Source organism: Heliconius melpomene, chromosome 16 (genome assembly GCF_056956725.1).
Source record: "Heliconius melpomene rosina isolate 202511_hmr_F chromosome 16, ASM5695672v1, whole genome shotgun sequence".
NCBI classification, from domain to species: domain Eukaryota; kingdom Metazoa; phylum Arthropoda; class Insecta; order Lepidoptera; family Nymphalidae; genus Heliconius; species Heliconius melpomene.
Window position 1 is genome coordinate 4,346,525 of NC_140404.1, and position 23,397 is coordinate 4,369,921.

A 23,397-nucleotide genomic window follows, 5' to 3' on the forward strand; every position below is an offset into this window, starting at 1 on the left:
TCCATTTATTCTAGAGTCAATATTAGTTCAAGTGATGATGTTCGACACAGTCTGTGCAATTCAAACACGCGTCACTTTATACTGTAGTGTGAGCCAATAATGGAACTAATGTCCCCGAATAATCCATCAATTAATGTTGTCTGTTTAGTGCCTAGTTTTGTCTAAGTTGAAGTGCTTTATTATGAAAACACCTGTCATAATCTTAGCTCTGCTGTCACAAGTAAGTTATTTACTCTTTTTGTTGTTTATGTATTCATTCAGTTTTTATAGTAAACAATTGCAACATGAGCAGTTACCGGCTTGTTGTTTCAGGCGTTTGCTGCATCTTTCTATGATGAGTTACGTGGAGCAATATCGAATGTGGAACGTGGATTTGGGAAGCTAATAAAAGATGTCGTGACAGATGTTAAGGATACTATAGAGTGCACCCTATCTGCAATGGAACAAGTCCTGGTTCTAAAAGGAGTTCTGGATAAAACATCCGCTTACAATTATCGATGTAGAGAGGTTGTCAAGCAGCAAAATTCACAAGTCCAGAAAAGTCCATTTGATAGATTTAGAAACTTAACATTTCCATCCAGTGAGTTTTCGTCTAGGCACATATCGATGGAATTAGGAGGTTCTATAGTAAATACAAATAAATCTATAAATGATATCTTGAAGCGACCCTTAGATATAGATAAGACTTATCCGTCTAAAGTATTACACGAAGACACACATCGCCTAGTTGAAATTAGGGATTTGTTAAAAAAAGAATTAGAAAAATTATCAAGTAACGTAAGGAGACAACTAAAAAATAGTTTCATCGATAATAAATCTAATTCTGTAGACTCGCTTTGGAGTGTAATAAAAGCTTTACACGACATACAAAAAACTAGCAATAATGACGTTGAAATTAAAGAAATACGCCACGTTCTGGATAAAATTGTAAACAAATTAGATTTGGTCATAAACCATACCAATAGTGCAGGTGATTATAATATAGATGATATTAAGAAGAAACTACAAGGACTTTCCAACAAAAACACTGATAATCAGTTACGTGGTGATCAAATGGTACAAAATGCACACGATTCACAATATAAAAACGAAACGACAAATGACGTGCCAAAGACGTCCGAAGAGGCTGCTGAACAAAGTAAGCAACACAATAAGGAAGGAGATAAAATATCTGACAAAAAAGAACCCCATGCCGCGAAGTCTGTATTTGATCTGGACTCAGCTGACCTTGCTGCATTCTCACCATTAACTAATGCAAACTCTAATAAGAAGGATTTAATCGATAATGCAAAAAAAATTATACAAGATAGTGAGCATACAGATAAAGTTTTAAATAAGTTTTTCAAAAATCATAAAGCTAGTGTTGATGTTTTTAGTAATCCAAATTTATTCAATTTTCGTTAATATTGCTTTTAATCAATAATAAATATCACAGGAGTAATAATAAATGTATAAAATAATTATATCAATTAACTTACACTTACAAATTAACTTGCGATCTTGAATTCATTTGATTATTTCACTTACTTGTGATAAAACATGTATTGTATTTTATCATAGAAGGTAGATTCTCGTACTAGTGGTCGCCCGCATCTTTGTTTGCGTGGAATTTATAACCTATGCCATATTACCTTTTTACCACTTACCACCTGTTAGCATCAAAGGCCATTTCATTATTTTTTAAATTTACCTGATGACCAGTTATGGTTTTTCATCATATGTTCCAGATCTTTATGCAAAAGCAATATTTTTTCGCTATATCCCGCACATAGCAAGTTTATTTGAGGAAACGTTGTTCGTTGAGGAAACGTTGAAAAAAGGAAGTGTTCTTCTGTTCCCTTCTTTTCGCTTATAAAAGTTTACTTTACTGATACTTTACTATATCTTTTGCAAAACGATTAAACTACGGTTTCGGCCGAAACTGACGCTAAAGCTGAAGGTCGGTTTCGGTTTCAGTTTCGGCTGAAAACCTTATTTCGGTCGGACAATAACTCAACTCTTAATGCTGCCTACGGTTAGGAGTAATAACCATGCAATAAAAATAATTATTCATGTTCTATTCTTTTTTTATATCACCTAAAATTTTATTATAATTTGAGATCAGTCGTCGCGCGGAGGCACAAGCGTGACTCTAAGCGCGACTGGTTGTGGGTTCGATCCCCACTCGAGGAAATGAAGTATTTTATTTAAATTTATATTTTCATTTCTTCGCTCTAGTGTTGTCTTCCGATAGCAAATCAGACCCGGATAACGTGATGTTAAAATACTCGGTTCTCGATTTTATTTCACTTTAGAGGCCATCCAAACTGTTACTTGATGACGTGCCTATAGTATTTTTTTAAAATAACTAAACTTTTTTTTAAACTAAATAAACTAAATTTATAATTGTTATATGAATAAATAAAATTAAACATGTATAATATCTTATAACAGTTTTATTAACAATATAAATAGGTAAATTACAAATTTACTCTACAATTGAGCTGCGCTACTCTACTGCGAGCAGTCCAATGTGCTTATTTATTATAATATACTATAGATTACATTTTTATTCCCTTTTTGGGGTCTATTCTATGCACCAACACAGTAATTAGACTCGAAGCTAAAACGACGTCATATGACGATATGAATTAAATTAAAAAGATAGGATAATAATACATAACAAATATTAAAATAACATTTTTGACTATAATTTGGATTCGAGTCTAAAATAAAGTAAATATATTTCCACCAATAAAAACTATCGCTTATCCACAACAGGTAATATATTTTGCACTGTACTAGTGCGACCTTAAATTTATAATTAACACAATTTTTTTTTAGACATATTAGCATTTTATTTCTTTTTATTTTTTGTACATAATTGATTTATTGATTTTTAATTACATTGATGTTTAAATTTCAATTACTCTCCAAAATGTTGTAGAATTTGGTCATTTATAAGTATTTGTATCTAAATCATTTATTAAAAAAGAGTAAGAAAAGACATATTTAACATGTAGTTTACATAAACTTTCCTCGAGTCATGAGCTTGCATTTTCTTCTTCTCAGGCAGTAAACGTCATAGCAGAATCGATATCTAGATTACAAAGATTTTCTAGATATTCGTTCACAAAATTGAGCAATGATTACTTAAATTAAATAATTACTTATTTATTTTTAGGGTATTCCTAACTTAAAGTAAATAATTTCATTTTAGTGATATCTAGTGCGTTCCATTTATGAAATCTGAGTATATTTTTAAATAATTTTATTTTGTTTCCTTTGTTACATACATACATATTTGTTATTTTACATATGTAGGTATACTAATGTAAGTCAAATCTGTAGGGCAATTCTTTCTGAAATTAGTAGACTTTATGCTACATGCTACAATTTAATTGAATATAATATTTTAATTTTTATGTCAAAAATGTTGTTGTAAACTAAACACAGATTTTATTTTCGTATGTCCTATATCAATAATAGTCGATGTAATTTTGTACATAAAGTAAGCATCTCAAATTATATACCAAATAAAAATATACCACAAGTGACTAATTTCTGATTAACGTTATTCTTGAAAAAAATATGATTTTTCAGTTTCTTATAAGTAATAAAATCGACACATTAATTTAATGTACATGTTCTATTCTACGACAATGTTATGAGTAAATCCGTAGAAGAATTGAAGAAGTCACTTACTTTAATAGATAATCGAAGATATAGTGATACGAGATTATAGTAGTATCTAACCTATTCTTATTTCTTAATTTAATACAGATAGCAAATATTATTTAAAAAGTATATATAAGGAAGAATGATGAAATGAAATAAAAGAGAGAGAGAGAGATTTTAAAAGCGAAATGTTCTTATAAATCGTCGTCTACCTATATGGAGTGATTCTACTTGCTACTAATATTCTAGCTATATGATACTTGAACACAGACAACATTCATTTGGTGGTTTTCGCTCCGTCTTAGTATATAAGTAGCTGCGTAGCGCGTGTTTCATTGAAGGGAGACTTAAAAAATAGAAATAAATATCTATTTACCTTAAAGAACAATTTAAAAACATCATCAGTACATATTACTAATATATAATTTTATTGTTTTTTTTTTGAAGTAACAAAACAATACCAAACAACGATAGATACTCTATATGCATGAATTTATGCATTTTTAAAACTACCTTAGATATGAAAACATGGAACTACAGAAGTTACTTATAAGGAGATAGAAGAGACACTACGTACGTATATCCTATGTTAAACGTCGTGGAATAGAACACGTGCCGGGCAGGACGGGTGTGCGTTGTGGTTTGACGATCAATCGCGAACGTTCAAATTTTATGACTGTAATTTGCTTGCGATTTAGATAATGTGCTTAAAGCCCTATTACAATAACTATTAATAAGATATTATATAAATAAAACTAGCGACCCAAACGCGGCTTCGTCCGCTCAAACTTTAGGTGATGTTTTAACCGAGTTCTAGATAACTGTAAAGTTTCATCTAAATCCGTTCACTAGTTTTTGCACGAAAGTGGAAGAAACATCCATCCTCACAATCTTTCACATTTATAATAATATAGTAGGATAGAATTATCACATATTTACTTGTCTAAAAAGGAAAATTAAATTCGAAACTATATTTTAAAATAACGTAAATATAATATGAATGTTTTGTGCGTTCGCTCTATATATAATAATCAACAAATATTTACAAACAAATTACAGTACAAGAGTGTGAGATGATAGGGTTGTAAGGAACATTCCGCATAAATGTATATGGAAACAACGCGCAAAACAACAACTAACATCATGTTACCATAATTTTCCATAGTGATTCGCAGTTTATGAGATGATGTGAATAAGTACGAAGATATTAACTTGTGTATATTCGTTACAACCCATTAGTGAAGTATTTCATTAAGAAGGCGGCGGACATCGGACCAGCGAGGAAGTCGCGATCTGGTTGAAGTGTTTGTCTATAGGAACACGGTCGTCGTAGAGCGTGGGTGCCTGCAGTATGATGCCCGCTGTCCCCACCAGCACGGCCAGGGTGAATATCCATAGGAACAACCGGTCGAGCACCATTGCTACGTACTTCCAGTCTTCTTTGACCTTTTTAATAAATATTTGAATAAATAATGGTTTTATATTACAAATTCACAGTTTTACGCTTAAATTCGCAATTTTACACTTAAAACTCCACATTTCCATACCAAAATTTCCGTTTAAAACTGCAGAAATGAGAGTTGAGAGATTTAGGTGTAACTACTAGGCTTACTATATCTTATATTACAATTGCATAAGTCAAAACGAATTTACGAACGAACGAACGAAAGTTTATTCAAACCGAATAAAAACAAGAAATTACATAATGCTTTACGAAAATGTTTCTCATGCATAATAAGAACTTATAAAGACTGCATTTATCTACAGTTCCTGGACTTCTTGCCGAAGGCATAAAAGTCTGAAGGTAGGAATTCAACATTTTTATTATTTGTATAAGTTCTGAACATTTTAAATAGATTTCTCCAAATTACATATTAAGAAACAATTTACTGAAATGAATAAATTATTTTGTATCTACAACGTTTCCTTTTCATGAGAAAATTCGTAGTGCTCTACTTAATTTATTCATTATTCAAGTATTCAATGTAAATAAGCTTCTTAGATTTGAATATATATCTTAGTCATCTTGTGTATTACAAAATCATTACTATTTATATTGTGTAATTTTTCCTTTATTGTAGGTAAAAAAATTATATGGTTAATCCTAAATGACTTACTATTGATTTAAAAAGTTAAATCACAAATGTTGAAGTTACATGAAACTTACACGTATATCTCTTTATATTCACCTATTATGTGACGTAAGAAAACCTAGTTAAAAATCATTCCGTTTTCCAATTATAGCACATTCCATGTTGGGCGGAATGCTTCAGAGCACTGTCTACACAACTGTAGAAGGATCTCTACAATTTTAAAATGTAAGCTTGCTCATTTTGATTGGATAATTTGCGGTGTTAGGTTACGCTACCTTAAACAGTGATTCAATTTACCATTTAAAATTTATCCCATTATCGGTAAAAAAATACAAAAGTCAAAAATTTGGATCAAATAAGTTGCGAAGATGTAATTTATGTTATGTTAACTTGCAATTGCTTTACGTTTCCCGATATCGAATTTGATGCGGTGTCGGCATGTACTGTGTACACGGCTATTTGGGTTACGTAGATACGAGTATGTAGGAATCGACTTGGAGCTATGTGTTAGATGGCAACGGTCCAGCATCATGAATTATGCAACTGCTATTCACGAACGATATATTACTTCATTAAAATTAACTTACTATGTATTTAGAATGGATATTTAATGGTAATATGTAAGTAAGATTATGTTAGTTTTTGTTGTGTTTTGATCGTTTACTGGATAGGCTAAGAAGTAGATTAACTATATATTTAAACTATATATTTAAAAATATATATTTTTAATTAAAAATAACAATTTATAGATTACCTTGGTAGAATCTTCTAACATTCTAGTATGTTCTGCGATGAACCGAACACAAAAGCATGTCCTGTGCACTTCTGGCGGACAGGCAGAGTGACTGAAGCCCGGAGGAGGATCGGGGACTGGACTGAGTGCCTCCTCTTCAGGTACTGGTAAAGCACCGCCTTCACTGGAGCCATGCACGACACAGCTGCCGCCGAAGCGATTACTTTCTCCTAGTCTATCAAAGAAACACAAGTGAAAAGGTTTAAGTAAGTGTATAAACAATTAATAACAATATGACTAATGTGAAGATTTTTTAATTTCTTAGGTGCGTATATTACATATAGTTTTTAGGAAGCAAAAACTTTTTAAGAAGCGTTTTATTTAAAATAATATACATATATGTTCAAGTTTTCCTTTCAGCGCTCAAAACCAAAATTATTATATAAAAAATTTAAGTTTATTTTTATCGAATTATAAAAACATTGAAATTGATAAGCGTTTAATAATAGCAAGTTAAAACTTGCCAGAGTAAGACCGTTAAACATCCATTAGCGTTTATTAAAACAGGCGAGCGAAGGCAGCGCGGCGTCTCGGATAAAGAAAAAAAACACGGGGATATCGAAAAAGTTATTACCATTTTTCGCCTTAGTGTAGTATACCTGATATTTTTCCAGTCATTAATTATATTAAAATACTTATCTCACCATATTTTTTTTACTGAGTTTATACAATACTAGCGGCCCGCTCGCGGTTACGCCCGCGAGAACTATGTTATTATTAATTTCTGTCTCCATGACTACGTCGTAGTGACGTCTATGCAAAACTTGAGATATTTCGTCTAGCATTTGTAGTAATGAAGTTTCATACAAACTTTCAGCCCCAAAAACAACCCCTTAGAAGTCGAATATTACAAATTCCCGTCTTAGCGAGCACCTACGTCCTATAAATAATCCCTATGCAAAATTTGAGATTCCTAGCACATGTAGTTTCTGAGATTTCGTGATGAGTGAATGACCTTTCGATTTTATATATATAGATATATGCGTTTAGGACCAAAGAGGAAACAGGCATTACATGAAGTCAACCGATAAAGCAATTAATCAAGTCGGGCAGCTTTTTCCCAAAGGATAGTCTTTTATTTTGTTGAACTTTCTGAGTAATATACTTATCTATAACTATAGGAGTATATGTATTGGTGGGTTTTATTTTTCACTCTGAAACTTTTCTCATAATATTTAACCTGGTAAAGGCTTATACGGTACTTATAACATATAAACCGCGAACAAAATGCTAATTTACTTTTGAACGTAATACAAAAGACGTCTAGTGTTTCCACGTTTATAAATTAGCATAGATAATAATATATTTAGTACAAATAATACTTAGTAATTGTATCCAGATATCATTGCGTTAAAAATAAATATATTATTTTTATCGCTTTCTCGTTAAGAACAAGAAAGACATACATAATAACGCATTCGTATCACGTTAACATTAATCTTTTTCCTTCAACAATAAATCGATTATTATAGAAAACCTTTTAACGTTTTTCTTCAGATAACATGTAGTAAAATGTAAGCCTATGTTTATATTTAACACTTCGCTGACTATATTCCGCCCGAAGTTCTCAAATCTCATTGAACATTAACTTTCACGCACTTTCTTTAATGGTGAATATCTATTGAAAATATATGGATATAAGATTTCTATAAAATACAGCAAGCTTACCCAGACTGCACATAAGTGGTGTGCGTGAGGTCCTCCTTGCTGGGCGTGCGGGTCAGCGGCCGGGCGGGCGCGGCAGGTGGCGGCCAGGCCCCGGGCGCGCAGCAGTCGTCGTCGGCCGCCGCCAGCCGGTACGGGTACAGGGGCCGCGCCGCACCGCCACAGCGCACCACCACACCGCACGTCGTGTAGCGTGATCTGCACAAGCTGGAAATATTGCTTCTAATGTTCTTGCTCATACGTCAATTTCATACGTTTATTGGTACACTAGGTACTAGGTAAACCAGTTTTTTGCTACAGGTAATTTAGTACTTAACAGATTACATTTTTTTTACATAACTAATTTAATATATAACTAATAATTACATTGGTATACTGTATAGGAAAAGATCGTGCAAAGTGGAGTAGGTTGAGTAGGAAGGCAGACCCTGGCAATTGCCGGGATTAATGCCAGGAGGAAAAGGAAGAAGACTGTATAGGCGTCTTTTATGATCACATCAGTCAGTAACTTTAATAAGAACCAAATATCAATAGTTAGTATAGGGCATGCGAAGGGGCTAGACTATAAATTAAACTAACTCCAAAGCAAAATCTTAATCGACTAACGTGAATCGAATCAATGATAACATTCGATTCGATGAAATTATCTATTTTTGTAATATTAATGTAATATGATTTAAGCAACATAATATAAATATTGATGCTTTGGTATAAACATTTATGTATATATCTGTGGCGCACTGTATATTTTAGCGTAATTACGGTACCTACTGGTAAAGTTGACCCAACTGCAAGCTGACAGCTTTGTTCAACAAACTAAAGCCCAGCTGCATTCGCTTTTTGAATTTTAAATCTCAGAAATGTTTCAAACAATATACAATTCGGTTCGTCAAATCTATAAATATTTTACATAATAAACATTTAAAATAGAAGATCAATATACTTTAACAAAAAATACGAAAACTAGGGAAAACTGAGAAAAAAAGAGTATCTACCTATCTTTTTTTTAAAGCTTAAAGTCATACCTAAATAACTTAGAACTTTAAATTTTTTAAAGAAATAAAATATTTATTTCCTAAAATATTTCAATAATAGATTGTTTATGGAGGCTAGCAGTAAATGTTTAAAGAGGCCAAGTCGCATTCAAAGCTTCACCGGAGTGCCATTTACGTAACGATCTGTGGCCGCATCGAGAACGGCTTGTCTATTACGGCTCTCGTCATAATAATAGACTATCCACAAATTGCATTTGTGTATCATTGAGGTACTTGCGTCTATGGCGGTTTTAGTAAAGGAATAGAAAAACATTTCTAAATTTAATTTTCTTTTTTCTTGCCAAAAATCATTGCTATGGAATATAAATTATAGAGACAGTAAGCGCATTTGATAATTTATGTAGTTTATATATTTAATTATTCAAACAAAAATATAAGTAGCTACTTTGTGCTTCTAACTTTAAAGTAACGAATCTCCTACACATATAGTTATTTTCTATTGTTTTTTAGGGTTCCGCACATCAGTAGGTAAAACCGAAACCCTAATAGGATTACACTTATTTAAGCACTTTCAGAGATGAAATTTTTCAAATATTCTTCTACGCTATGGCATAATATAACAGCCATGATTATAAAATTAATATTTTATAGATTTTCTGATATTATTAAATAACGTTGAGGCAAAAGTCGGTCAAGTATACTTGATTAGCTTAAAGATGTTATTATGTTAAGTTATTTATTATAAGTAGTTTCACTTTCAAGCTATACTTGTTTGTGGGTTGCTTGAAAGATTAAGTAAATATTTTATGCCCATTATTCTTTCTCTTTTTTTTAAATTATTTTGAAATTTATTTTTAATTTTGAAAATTAGTTTTTATAATCGTATCTGAAATCGAAATTATATTGATTTTAAATTTTTTTAGCACTACATCCGATGCAGCGGTTGTGATGGAAGTTTTTGTAATTTATAAGTAAAAAAAGAATACTTTCAAAACTAATAACACTTATAAGAATAACACTTCTATATTTTGTTAATTAAAATAGTTTTTATTGAAATATCACATATTTTTAATATATGTAAATAATTAAACAAAATAAGCTTATATATATCTTTATGCAATTCCATTGAAATATATTTTCTGCTTTCTGTAGTTTTCATTTTACTCTTTATAAAGTACGAGCCGACAATGCTACATCTCTCGGGGCTATTGTCAGTATTCTTCGTACAAGAAAAGTTGCATTTAAAGCATAGCCAGTATGTTCGAATTCTTGTTCTAAGATATTTGGGGTTTGTTCTAAAATAGTTGATTACATTTACAAATATCTAATTATTAATAAGTAAGTAAATAATAAAGTGTTTCGAATGTTTAACTACGAGAGATATGTATAATTTTCTTTCACAAAAAATTATAAAAAAATGATATATTTGTGTCATTTTCTCTGGGTTCCAACTTTTTCGAGACTAAGTTACATTAATTAATAATAATTCTTGATATTTACATTGGTTCAGAATACTTAAATATAAATGAACGTAGAAGTCAAATATGTCGCACAGTTGGTCCAGCAAGGATGTATTTGCACTTTTTGAAATATTGCAGGTGACGCAATGACAGTTCGTAAATAGTGCTTCCGCATACACTGACAAATTTAATTTGTTTTTAGAAAAAGTATTATTACATAAGGGTCATAATCAGAAAAAGTGTCCTTTTTGTGTCTTTTCTTGTCCCGCTACTTTGAATGCGTTTTAAAAATACAATTTTAAAGATAATTTAAATATTTTGCCATTTACGATAAATTTATTTATTAACTTAAAGATTTTTGTAATATTTTAAATGTATTATGGCAAATAATAGTATTTGTTGTTAGTTGCAAAAAACCTTTCAAAATGCTTCCATACAATTTTTCGTGTCCCATTCACCACTTTACTTTTTAAGAATTGATTTGTTACGAATGTTTATGGTTTTATTTGATTTCAGATATGTTTATATTACTTTACTTTATGCATAATATTAAATAGAACTACTTTTATTGTTACATTATTTAATAAGCAATATATATTAGTTAAGTAAATTTGTCCCAAAATATTGTCTTTTTGTTACTCAGGGCTAGTAACGTACAATTAAATTATGAACGCAATTATTTTGGATGGTGTTTAATATTGTTTTTTGTTGTGGCACCATTATTCTAAAAGTCAATGCTGTCGTAGCTACAACCAGTAGTATACTCGCAGCAGTTGAGGGGTTCAAATGTTTTAGAGGGAATGCGTGAAATTACATCTCAGGGTTATAAACGGCTTTTATTTTGGTAAGTATTCTATAATTTCGTTTTCTTGTTTATGGTATTTGCTTCTTTGTACAAAATCTCAAAAAAGAACTTCAGTGCTTGCAGATGCAACACGTGGCTTATGAGCAAATATTTAAAAGGGTTAGAATTTCTCAGATTTCATTCTCAATTTCGTTATATTTCGTTACGTAACGAAATTGAGAAAATATGAAGCCTAGTTCACAATTACGGTACCAATGTTTTCTTATATATGTTTATAATAAAATTGTATCGAACCGGTGCTTGTATATGGAAGATATGTATATAAGAAAAAAAAAAATTGCTGGCACATGAAAAAAACTATTAGTGACTTTTCATAAAGTAAAGTAACCAAAAATAATGATTTTTAAGTTTTTTGACTGTTTGCTTGTTTGTCTGTGTTTGTGCACGCTAATCTCAGAAACAGCTGAACCGATTTAGTTAAAAATATTTTTTTATTCTGCCTGAAATTAGTTGTGATTTTGTGATTATTATTTTTTGATAAATATTTTTGTATTTTCAGTAAGCGTCATGGCTCCTATGTCAAGTGCTGAAATACATAAAAGATATAGAGAACGTCTTAAAAAGACCAATCCTATTAAATATGAAGATATGCGAAATAAACACTTACAAAGAATTAAACTTAATTCCAGTGATAACGACTCAAATTTTGATATATTTTAAAGTGGATTTAATTTTATCATTAATTTTGTGATCTCTAACTAGAAATATAAGTTTATTACGTTACTAACTAGCATTACTATATTGTTAATATTGTCAGTTTGTTATGTTTTCTTCCTACATTTATAATCAGTTAATTCAACGATTGAATCTTTAAAACTTTAATCTGTGTCTCATTAAATAAAAAAAACAATAGTTTTATTCATATAATATCCTTATTTTGTTGTGTATAATGCCTTATGACATCAGTTTCGTAACAAACATTATCAGTGTTGTTACTTATCAGTTACGTTACGAATTCGAAAATGTCCACTTTTCTGATTATGACCCATAATTGATGCACTAAATGAGCAATATGTGGGTAATTTTTTCTATTTTACATTTAAAGAAAAGAAAAATCTGTAAAGTTAATATGTGATATATAATTATTCGCTGGTTTTTGATCACGATAAAGAAATAGAATATATAGGTCGAATTTTTAACATAAAAAGCTAATAGCCGAATTATATAATTATTTAATAATTCCAATTCAGATGTTAAAACAGCTTGCTGCAAGCTGTTATGATTATAAATGATTCAATCAAGACAAGGCTTGAATAAAATGTTTTTCTCAATGCGTCTGAGTGAAAGCTACCCTATCTATTTATATATAAACTAGCATAACACAATTTCACCTACTTACCAATATTCTTTACCTAAATGAACATATTAAAGTCTTAATATTTTTTATATAAATATCGAATTGATTCATTGCCTGTTCGTCTTTAGAAGCATCATCTACTTTGTATCGCAATTCACAACAATGACGTTTTGTTCATGATAGATTTTATCAAACGACACAAAAGAATCGGGCGAGCGCACTTTATTGCTTTCATATGGTTTGACTGCCATTTGTGTGCGACTCAAATGGCTTTCCATGTCAAAAATCTTAGGTTTCATTTATAAAAATATTTATCTAATCTGGAAATCGAATAGATAACTACTAGACCATATTTGAATCATTATATAAATGCATAGATTTTTTAGCTTTACGTTGTATCCCGCCTATAGAAGAATAGGCAGAAATAAACTGGTAATACTCCGTTCTCCACTTTCCTTCGAATTTTCAGAGCATTCCATAATTGTTGAGAGGAGGAACTCAAATAATAATTCTTTACCTAGATTTTGAATCAAATCCACAATTGCCACGTTTACAGTCACACGTTAACATATTAACATTTATATAGCTACGAAAAATAAAAACAAATAGAAATGTATAAAAGATCTTCTAATATAGTTACCTCGACGTATCAAACTTGTACTGCGGCCGTTTCATAAAGAGCAATCGTGGGAGGATATGAATGAAGACGCGCTTCACCCAGGGCGCCATGCGGTGTGTTTGCGGCGACCGGAAGTGCACGTTTAGAACCACCACCGTCACACATATACTGACATAACATAAAAAAAATAGTCCTCAATTAAAGAAGTCATTTGTATAATTAACAATATTTTTTTATGGTAATTCAGAAGTATCTTAAAATACATAGAGAATTTACATCTTATATATAATAATAGTATTAACATGCATCACATAACAAAATAAAGTACAAAAAAAATGTACATGTACAAAAGCGGACTTATCACTAAAAGCGACTTATTTAAAAACACATGTAAAATATTTATTTACAAATTAAGAAAAACTCAAAGCAAAAAACGTATATTTAAATCTACGCTTTCGAAATCGGGATACCATCTATTTCTATCTACAGTTCGGTGTAAGTGCCTATCTAAATGGAGGCAGTTAATCAAGATATACGGTCTTAATCCTGCGGGTGGCGGATGAAATTATGTTCGAGAACCCAAACTCCCTGAGTAAGCACTTTACTTATTTACCTTCCTTACGATATGACCAAATATCTTGTTACGACTTTACGTGACCATATCCACGTTCCAAGATTGCTATAAGTAGTCGTGTTATCGTCGGCACGCCAGTAATGTTCTTACAAGCGGCAGCGAGTATAATAGAATAACTTGAATTAGTATTAGGAGGCTTGATTAGTTAATAATTATTATATTATTTTTATATTTATAATAAAGTTGATTTTTATAGCTTTTTGATTATTTTTGTTTATTTTTATTATGCATGGGTATATTAAGTAAAAACATATTTCAACTCTATAGGTTTTAAGACTCACTTAAATAATACAATATATTGATCTTAGAGGGTCAATATATTAATAATAATAGATCACTACTTTTTTTACATTTCTCCCAGGTAATCTTTGGGTATTCCTTATGGAGGTCTTCTATTTAGGATATCTTATTTTAACATTTTTTATTTGGCGTTATTTAGAAAAGATGTGATTTGTAAACAAAGTTTAATATTCAAAGTTTAGCTTAGTAACACAATTAGAGAGATTGGAATCCTTCCGCGAAGATAACAACGGTAAAAGTTTAAGGGTGGCCGACGATTATCATTTTCTTTGAATACAAAGTTATGCAATCAAATATCTGGCTTAAACGCCGAATTCTAATTTATATGGAAATTCTGCGGCTTGTTACCGCGCTGGTTTTAGACATAGGTATTGGGAATAAGTTTTGTGTGAGCTGGATGAGGTTATTGGAATGAAACAAGCACATTGAATGTGAATCTCAGTTGAAAACTAAAATATGTATTTGATGAAGGAGTCTTAAAATGAATGGATAGGGGAAATCGAAGAAGTGTCTCATTTATTCCTTTTTTTTTCGCAACAAGACGCCTTGGATGTGTGATGAAGATGTAACAAAAAACTGATTTGTGATTTATATTAATGTTGTTGTATTTAGGATGTATACTTTGAGTATAAGTATGTTTCAAAACTTAAAAAGGCAAAATTCGGCGTTGAGTTCCGCTATTCAAGCAAATGCATCAAGCAATGCGTAGAAATATAAGAAGAAACAGGGAAAGGAGTGTCTTAACACTAGGTTCCCTTTGCCTGCCCTGTTGTATGCGGGATACAGCATGAAGCGAAAAAATGTTTCAAATGAGTAAATTACTGATATGACTATTTATTCAACCTTTGTAGTTTTTACATTTGCCTGTAGTATTTATTTTAGGAGTGAAGTGAACATGTCAACTTGAAACCAACGGAGTCAAGAATAACAACTCGTGAACCAGATCTGTTGAGTTTCTTTTTATTTTATTACTTTATGTAATATAAAATATTTTCATACAAACAAAAGTAGAATTAATTTTTGCTTAAATTGCATTTGTCAATTACTAACCGACTGACAGATAATAAAATTATATGAAATGTCTATTTATTACATAAACATTGCCATAATTAACAATAAATTGTGATAAAATATGTTTATTACAACAGTATTTCCCATATAAACTGGATATAATGAGATGACAAAAGACCAATATTAATGTTATAACAGAAAAAAATTTAAATAAGTCACTCAATTTTTGCTGTTTCGCCTATTTATTATCCGAAACGTGATGGAAGATAAATGTTTCGAGCAAATCTCTGAAGGCTTTAAGATTGCTCACTTTGTTTAATTAAAAATAAAATAATGGCACAATAAACAGTGGAATTTGACAGGCACAAGAAATATGTAGATAAAAATATGAAAAACATGCAGATAACATGGCGCTACCTTAATATAATTTTATAAATATAGGTTACCTTATCGAGACCAATATCATTGCAAAAATGAGGTATTTCCCCAACAAGGGAACGACGAGCGAGGTGGGTGGTATGATCTCCACGACCAGCAGGAAGAACACGTGGAGGCTAATCAAGATGGAGATAGAAAGCGTTACCTGAGCCAAAAAATATTATTAATGTATAAATATTTACAAAGATAAATATTTTATAAAATAATATAATTTATATTTTTATCTATAAATAATACTTATTATTTAATATTTATCTTATTTATTTTATACTTACATCATTCATTTCATATTTTTGGTTAGTGAATTATTATTTTTTGAAACGAAATATTTTTTTTAAAACGAAAACGACGAAATTAACGAAAATATGAAAATATTAAAACTGAGAGATTATTTTTTTTACTCTTTTACAATAATTAAAAAATATATATCAGAAAAAAAATTGACAAATTTAATTATGAAGTAATAAAATTACATTATTCATATAAATTACAAAAACACCGCGGCCGCCGCGAAACAGCCGGATTAGTGTTGTCAATATTTAAAAAAATCAGACGAGCGAAAACATTGAACGTTGTATTTCGAGAAGTCCCTTTTGCTTTTTTCTGCTTCTTTATAAAAGATACAACTTCAATTAAGAAATAAATAGAAATATTTTACGCTATAATAAATTTATTTCCATCAAATTTCCGAGTGAGAGTAACAGCCTCGTGCAAAGATTTTTAACATGAAAAGGTAAAACTGATAAAATTGGTCCAATTTTTCACCGTCTACGTAACGATGTCGTTATCGTTTTTTTTACGCGGTGCTAATGTTCTTACATTGGCCTAAAATAAATGTTGTAACAAGTTTAGTACATGCCAATATATTAAATTATATAGGCTTTATATTAAGCTATATGTTCCGCGGGGTTAACTGTGTGACTTTTATTTATAAGAAAAGATATTTCTTCCCTTGTAATACCGAAATTTACAGAGTCAACTCATCCTTTAACAAAAGTAAGAAATGGAGTATCCATTTTTGTATTAATTGAATTTAGCTTCTGAGTTTCCCTTCTGAGATGTTTTTGATTCCATTATAGATAACCGATTGTGGTGTAAGAACATGAAAGTATTTAATGTTTCTTAGAATAGCATTCAACCTCATTGCTATTTACGTATGTATAAATATTTTATTAAATTTAAGTACTATTATTAACTCTATAATTAAAACCTATTAACAAAAAAATATTTATTCATAGTAAGTTTATTTACATCAATGAAAATTTTTTACCTTTTCTCCGCTGTCTGATGGCAAATAAAATGTGAGGACTGTCAGAAAAGAGATTCCCATGCAAGGTATGATGATGTTCACTGTGTAGAAGAGAGTCTTCCGGCGCATTGTAATATTAAACGTAATATCCAGGTAAGGCTCATCGCAGCACGTGTAGAACTTTTCGTTTCTGGCGAAAGAGATGCTAGTTACTTTACAAATTTTCTTGTTAGTAGGTAAAATATAGAATTAGTAGAGAAAGGAACACTTAAGCTTGTCACATGAAGTCATTCAAGTTTTCATTGTTCTTGGTATGTACTCTATCATTATATTGTTAGCAAGAAAGTAATGTTGTTGTTAAATCTTATAAATAAATACAGTAAAACATGAATATGTTTAGAAATAGTAATTAATGTTCCAACGATTATAACAGCTACGACAGAAAACTTTATACGAGTATAATGCGAGATGCCAAACGAGGATCCAATATTCAGGCTTTGCCTAAACCTAATCTAGAAGAACGAAAAAGGTTATCAAGATTTATCTTGTAAGCGGTCTATGTGTGTCATAAAATAGTATTTATATATAAATTAGTTTCATAAAAAAAACATGAGCTGAAAACCATATAAAAAATCTTAATACTACAAAAACATAGTACCGTAAAACAATAAATAAACGTCTTCATTCATCAAACTCCTTTTTTTCATTTTGTGACCGAATTGAAAACGATTGCAATAAAACACTGGCGTTGCTCAGGCGTGTCCGGCCGTTGAAAGGATTGCGCAAAGGATTTGTGTTGCGATCAATATGAATGTAGTTTTTATAAATATATACATGAAAATTACAATTCATATTTATTTTATAAAATATTTAATATTTTCATATGTTGGCTCTGGCCTCAGGGCAAACTGCGGTGTTGACTACTGCCACTTTACAAGCAATGGGTTCAGAATTTGGCGAAAAATGGGGACCGGATTGTCTTAACACTAGGCTCTCTTTTCCTATCCTGCTACTTGCGATATACACCGTGAAGCTGATAAAATAAAAATATATAAATATTTGTTTTATTTAAATTATTTTTGTGTTTGAAGCAATATTGAAAAAATACTGTGTTGTTGGTTCCAGTAAAAATATTTGCAGAAATTCACAAGAAAATATGGATACCTAAATATGTATTTGTGTTGTAAGAGTGAGTGACCTTATATTTTATGTCGAGAGGACCAAATAAAATATATACATGTGGGAGCAATTTTACAGAGTGCCTCATAAAAATATCTTGAATGTAAAAGGGTAAGAGCAATTTATTGCCACTTTGAATATAAAATCTTCGGTCGTCGATAAAATAATTATTCAACAAGAATGAGTAGTATATTATTGTAGTCATATTTCTATAGGTAAAAATACCGCATATAGCCGGGGAGGAGAGAGTTCCCACTTTCTGCTGAATTTTTGAGGCATCACGTGTTGAGTGGCGAAACTCAACGCCGAGCTTTATCTTGTTATCGGAGCGAGAAATTATAATATTAATAAATAATAATGTATTTTCTTAGGAAAATAAATTTTGCGTCAAATAAACAGTCATTTTCTTAGGAAAATAAATGTTTCTTTCACAAAAGCTTTATAATCCAAGAGAGATTGTTTAACAAGGCAATACCGCAAAATCACGTAGAATTAGTCTACGTCACGTAGAGCGTGTTGTTCCGAGCTACGGAATGTTAAAATACACTTTAAAGGAAGATCGAAAAATAGTTTATTCATTGTTCTAGACATATATAATTTATGAACATGTAAAATACCATAAATCGTGGCGCAGAGGCACTAAGTGTGACTGCAAAATGGACTGGTTGTGGGTTCGATCCCCACTCGAAGAAATTACATATTCATATTAAATTCATATTTTTATTTTTTCGCTCTGGTGTCGAGGCAAAGCGCGGCGTTGATTTCCGCCACTCAACACGCAATGAAGAATAGCGTGAAGAAGAATAATTAAAAAAAAAACCAAAATCATTCCAATGTTACCATAAATAAAAACTTATATTCTATAATATTAATACTTTGACCTTGATATAGAGCCGCGCCCTATATTTAGCGAGGCGGTATAGTGATGGAACAATACAAATAGTTTAAACCGGTTATTCAGAGTGAGGTGACCTACTCGTCTTTTAGCTTTTCTAGCAACAAAACCCCTCGAAGGGACAACAATGAGAGCTCTTTAACGGCCTTTGTCAATGAATTGTAAATGTAGCTTAAAACTTGTATGAACAATGTAGACCTTAAAGCTATTATGAAATATATCATTAGCTTGCATGTTTTCTTGTTTCTTGTAGATGAATATAGAAATTATGGTTAGTACAAATGTATTCCAATACAATTAAAAAATATTAAATATCTCACAGATTTTATATATGTATATGTGAAACACCAAAAAATATGTGCCTAAGTAAGACGTGAGAAATAACACTTACAAATTTTACAGAAATGACTAAACTTGAAGAAGTAATGACAGAATATAAATTGAAGTATCTATATTATTGTGGATGTTATTGAAAAAGTTTTTCGTATCATACAAAACGAGCAATATCTGTAACAATGAATGCGTCTGTGAGGCGCTATCTATACACAGCGCTTTGTAATAATAATGGGTCTCTGGATATTATTCTGATGAAGTAATATGCGAACTATATATATTATAATATTATTATTTAACTGATGAGACTGAATCTCAGCAATATTTCGATAATAATATAAGAATATTAAAATTTAAAAAAACAGTTTCACGCATCCTAGTGCTAACACACTCCGTTCTCCACTTTCCACAGATTTCTAAAGACAATAGAGTACTTATTTGAATATAACTAACAGTACGTTAGGACTCCGACAGAAATTCCGGCATAAATGTCAGACATTAATGTGTATGTATGTGTACTGTTTACACTTGTATGACGATTTTTTGCGTCTAAGTGGTGTCTATTTGTAAGTACGAGTATATGGAAATTGTGCCAAAGCTGTACACACAAACTAGTTAATGATCCTCGATCAGTATGGATAAACGTCGCGCAGCTATTAATTCTACTATAGAGATAAATAATAACTAGAAACGAAAAGACGAAACTAGTATTTGGGTACACAGTGGATTCATACGGTTACGAAAACTTTTGTCGAAAGAAAAGACAAAAATGAATATTTACAAAGTTACACCTATAATACTAAAAATAGATACAAGGATGAAATCGTCTATCACTCCAGGTTTCAGGAGGAGACCAGGAACAATTGAGATACAATTTTTTTTATTTCTATTAATTTTGTAAAATCAAACGCTATACGGTGTATTGAAATTGTCGAAAGCTATTTGAAACCTTTTCAATTACATTAGACTCCTGGACATAACATGTTTAAACAGCTGCTGATGCGACACTAATTATCTTGTCACAATTAATTTCGCAATTAGAGACACTCGTGTTCACTCAATGTATACATTGAGACCGAGTGTACAGTGTTAAAAAATATGGTGTGTATAAAGACACAAATCTATACATTTTTAAAACAGTTATTATAAAAAATATTTATTCTTCTGATTCTGGTTACATTGATTCTGATTATATTGTAACATTTTATTATTTTGCCTTACGTTATTATTTCTTGTGTTATAAATATATGACAATTTATAGAGCTTTTATAAATAATGAGGTCACAAAATAAAATTTATTTAAACTAAAGAACATAGAAATATTTAATTATGCATAGTACTTGCAAAATGAAACGTTAATAAAGGCATGTTTACGAAGCTTAATTAAGCTGTCACGTTGTACGTATCTCTTCTGCGATTTTTCCTATTTTTTTCTGCGAGCGAGACAAAACCTAATCTCATTTATGTCATGAAGTTATCCTTGCTGTTCATTTTATAAAAATGAAAACATAGATGTATTTTTGCTTTTGTAATTCAATTTTACAGCAAAAAAGCATTTGTAATTTATTTCATACAAAATGTTTTTCGTACTTTCCGTTGACCGTTTTCGACAATATTGAAATTGGTACAGAACCCTCGGTGGGAGAGTCCGACTCGCACTTGACCAGTTACAAGTTTTACAAAGCATAGCAGTATAATTTTTATTTCTCATTTAAGCAGGTACTTTCTAAAATTTATTCGAAAACTTATGACTTTTTATACTCCGTGGCTTCTTTATTAATTTCATAAAAGCTTCGCTTAGCTCTTAAGTGACTTAAGTAAAAGTTAAAGACCGACCACAATTATTTCATTCTTAGACAATATAGTAGGTACGTACAATATCATAAAGTTTAAAATTACCTATTGAAAGATAATATTATGTAAATTAAAATTATTTAAATGAATGAACAGATTATTTTGTTATGTTTACGTTCAGTATATAATAATAATATATGTAAAATTAGTTAACTCTTAATTAGATAATTAGATATGCAATAAGCCCCGATTTTGTGAGGACAAATTATATTTTAATGACATTGTTTCACGATTGATAGAATGTGACGAGGACAGGGCGATCAAAATTATATTTAATATTAATTGAACTTCTGCCACTAATATAATATAAACGGAATACTACGGAATTCTAACGGAAGACAATTTAGAATAGTAGGCAAACATAGAAGCTTTTTTTTACTACATGTTTAAGATAGAGGGATCAATGGAGATAGAAAAAATAAGTACCTGACTGCTGGAACTTCCAGTATATCCCACTCGACCGACATGTAGAATTCGGAAAGGTCCACGCCGACCGACACTATATTGCTGCCAGCTTGTTCGTCCATATGCCTCAAGTCCACCTGCGCACACAGTCTCATTCCAAAATTTAAATGTTTTAAACAATTAGTTTTAGTGAATTTAATATTTATGAACTTGTAACAAAATTAGAGATGCTCTTATTTTTCTTTCTGTGTATTATGTTTTTAATAATTAAGAATAATGGAATTTTAATAATTATTGCCAGTAATTTTAATAATTCAAATATTTTGTATAAGTAAAAAGTTATACATAATTATATTTTTAAATATAAAGATATAAAACATTTAAATACAAAAACACAACAGAACACTATCTGAAACATTTTAAAGGTTATTTATTTAGTTTTGCGTTTAGGGCATTATCGTATTAATGCTGTTCAAGTGGAGCTATAATAGAAAATATTACACTTTTCATTTTTCGTTTCATAAAATTTTCTATTTTTATCCAACAAGAATCATGAAACAAATTTATTTATGTTTGTTGCTTTAATTAGACATTTTTAATATATTTTTTTATATGTTTTGAGTTATATGTTTATTTAATACATGCGCCCTGTCACACAATGTGTACCTAAAAACAAAAAGTCTATAGAGAAGTCGTCCAACTTATCGACGTGTTTCTTGAATTCTCGACGCCTTTCAAAATTGAAATTACTCCGATCTAACCACAAAGTGTGCCAAGTACCTGTATAACATCGCTTTTAGTTTTATTTTTTTAACGACAGTGAATAACAAGATGACGAATCATGCGATATAATAACAACGCGAAACACAACACCTATATCAATTTAAGAGCTTTGAGCTTTCGACGAGCAAAAATGGAGGCCTCTTTAAAGTTATCTTTAATATATCAGCAAACACAATGAGAACACTCCATTGTCTGTACCTCGTCAAAACGCAAGGAGGACGGAAGCACCGGCTCCGCCGCGCGTGTGTGTGTCGCGCGAGGCGGTACGAGGCCGCGAGAGTGTGTTAATCGCCGGCAGGCGAAGCCGCGCGACTTTCCTTTGCTTCACGCCTAATTCCAACAATGCCCTACTAAAGCTAACACAAATTTAGAACACAAGCTATACAATCTAAGGGCTATTGTTGGTATCAGGCATGAGCTTCGTTCTTGTGTAGCGAGTGCATGCAGGATGGTTTCGACGACTGCGTAATCCATTAAAGTCATTTTTTTCATTATGAGATCATAATTTAATTTTAAGTTCAATCGGCGAAACCATCGCTCTAATGTAGACATCTATTCCTTAACTGTGTATCGTATTTGTTTTGGTTTTGTAATGACAATGGCATCATGCAATGACCAGCGACACCACATTCTTACAGCCACTATAAGTCGCTAATAGGGAAAGGTATAAAATATGCAATAAGATGACCGTTAATGCTCCAAATTGTAACGAACCAAGATGTGGAAGTTATTTTATTGTCATTTAAGTTTAAGTGTTGTGCTCAAGTTGTCCGCGTGTTGTCAGTGTAAAGCTGTGTAAGAGACGTGGCCACGGTCTTACGGCGACGAGCCGTCGTGATCGGGAATGCAATTGGTTTGGAGCCAAGCCGAGA

At 31.0% G+C, this 23,397-nt stretch overlaps 2 protein-coding genes across 6 annotated transcripts in view; one reads left to right on the forward strand and one right to left on the reverse strand.

Annotated features, from left to right (window-relative positions):
* Positions 1–37: 37 nt before the first annotated feature.
* On the forward strand, positions 38–2,045 carry LOC146530743 (uncharacterized). Its single transcript, XM_085198894.1, has 2 exons — positions 38–220; positions 313–2,045. Exons 1-2 carry the CDS (start codon positions 182–184, stop codon positions 1,402–1,404), a joined length of 1,131 nt encoding a protein of 376 aa, XP_085055020.1. The 5' UTR covers positions 38–181; the 3' UTR covers positions 1,405–2,045.
* A 375-nt stretch (positions 2,046–2,420) lies between these two features.
* Positions 2,421–23,397, reverse strand: part of LOC146530744 (acetylcholine receptor subunit alpha-like) — a 38,483-nt gene continuing 17,506 nt past the window's right edge. For 3 of the 5 annotated variants that reach the window (XM_085198890.1, XM_085198889.1, XM_085198885.1), the window contains 7 exons: positions 21,764–21,879; positions 17,098–17,266; positions 15,836–15,972; positions 13,466–13,612; positions 8,212–8,406; positions 6,505–6,718; positions 2,421–5,103 (listed from right to left, as the gene is read on the reverse strand). In XM_085198890.1, coding sequence (XP_085055016.1) covers positions 4,909–5,103; positions 6,505–6,718; positions 8,212–8,406; positions 13,466–13,612; positions 15,836–15,972; positions 17,098–17,266; positions 21,764–21,879 — 1,173 coding nt within the window. In that variant the 3' untranslated portion in view covers positions 2,421–4,908. Of the gene's footprint in view, positions 5,104–6,504; positions 6,719–8,211; positions 8,416–13,465; positions 13,613–15,835; positions 15,973–17,097; positions 17,267–21,763; positions 21,880–23,397 lie in introns of all 5 variants that reach the window. The other 2 variants (XM_085198888.1, XM_085198886.1) reach the window with 1 other exon arrangement.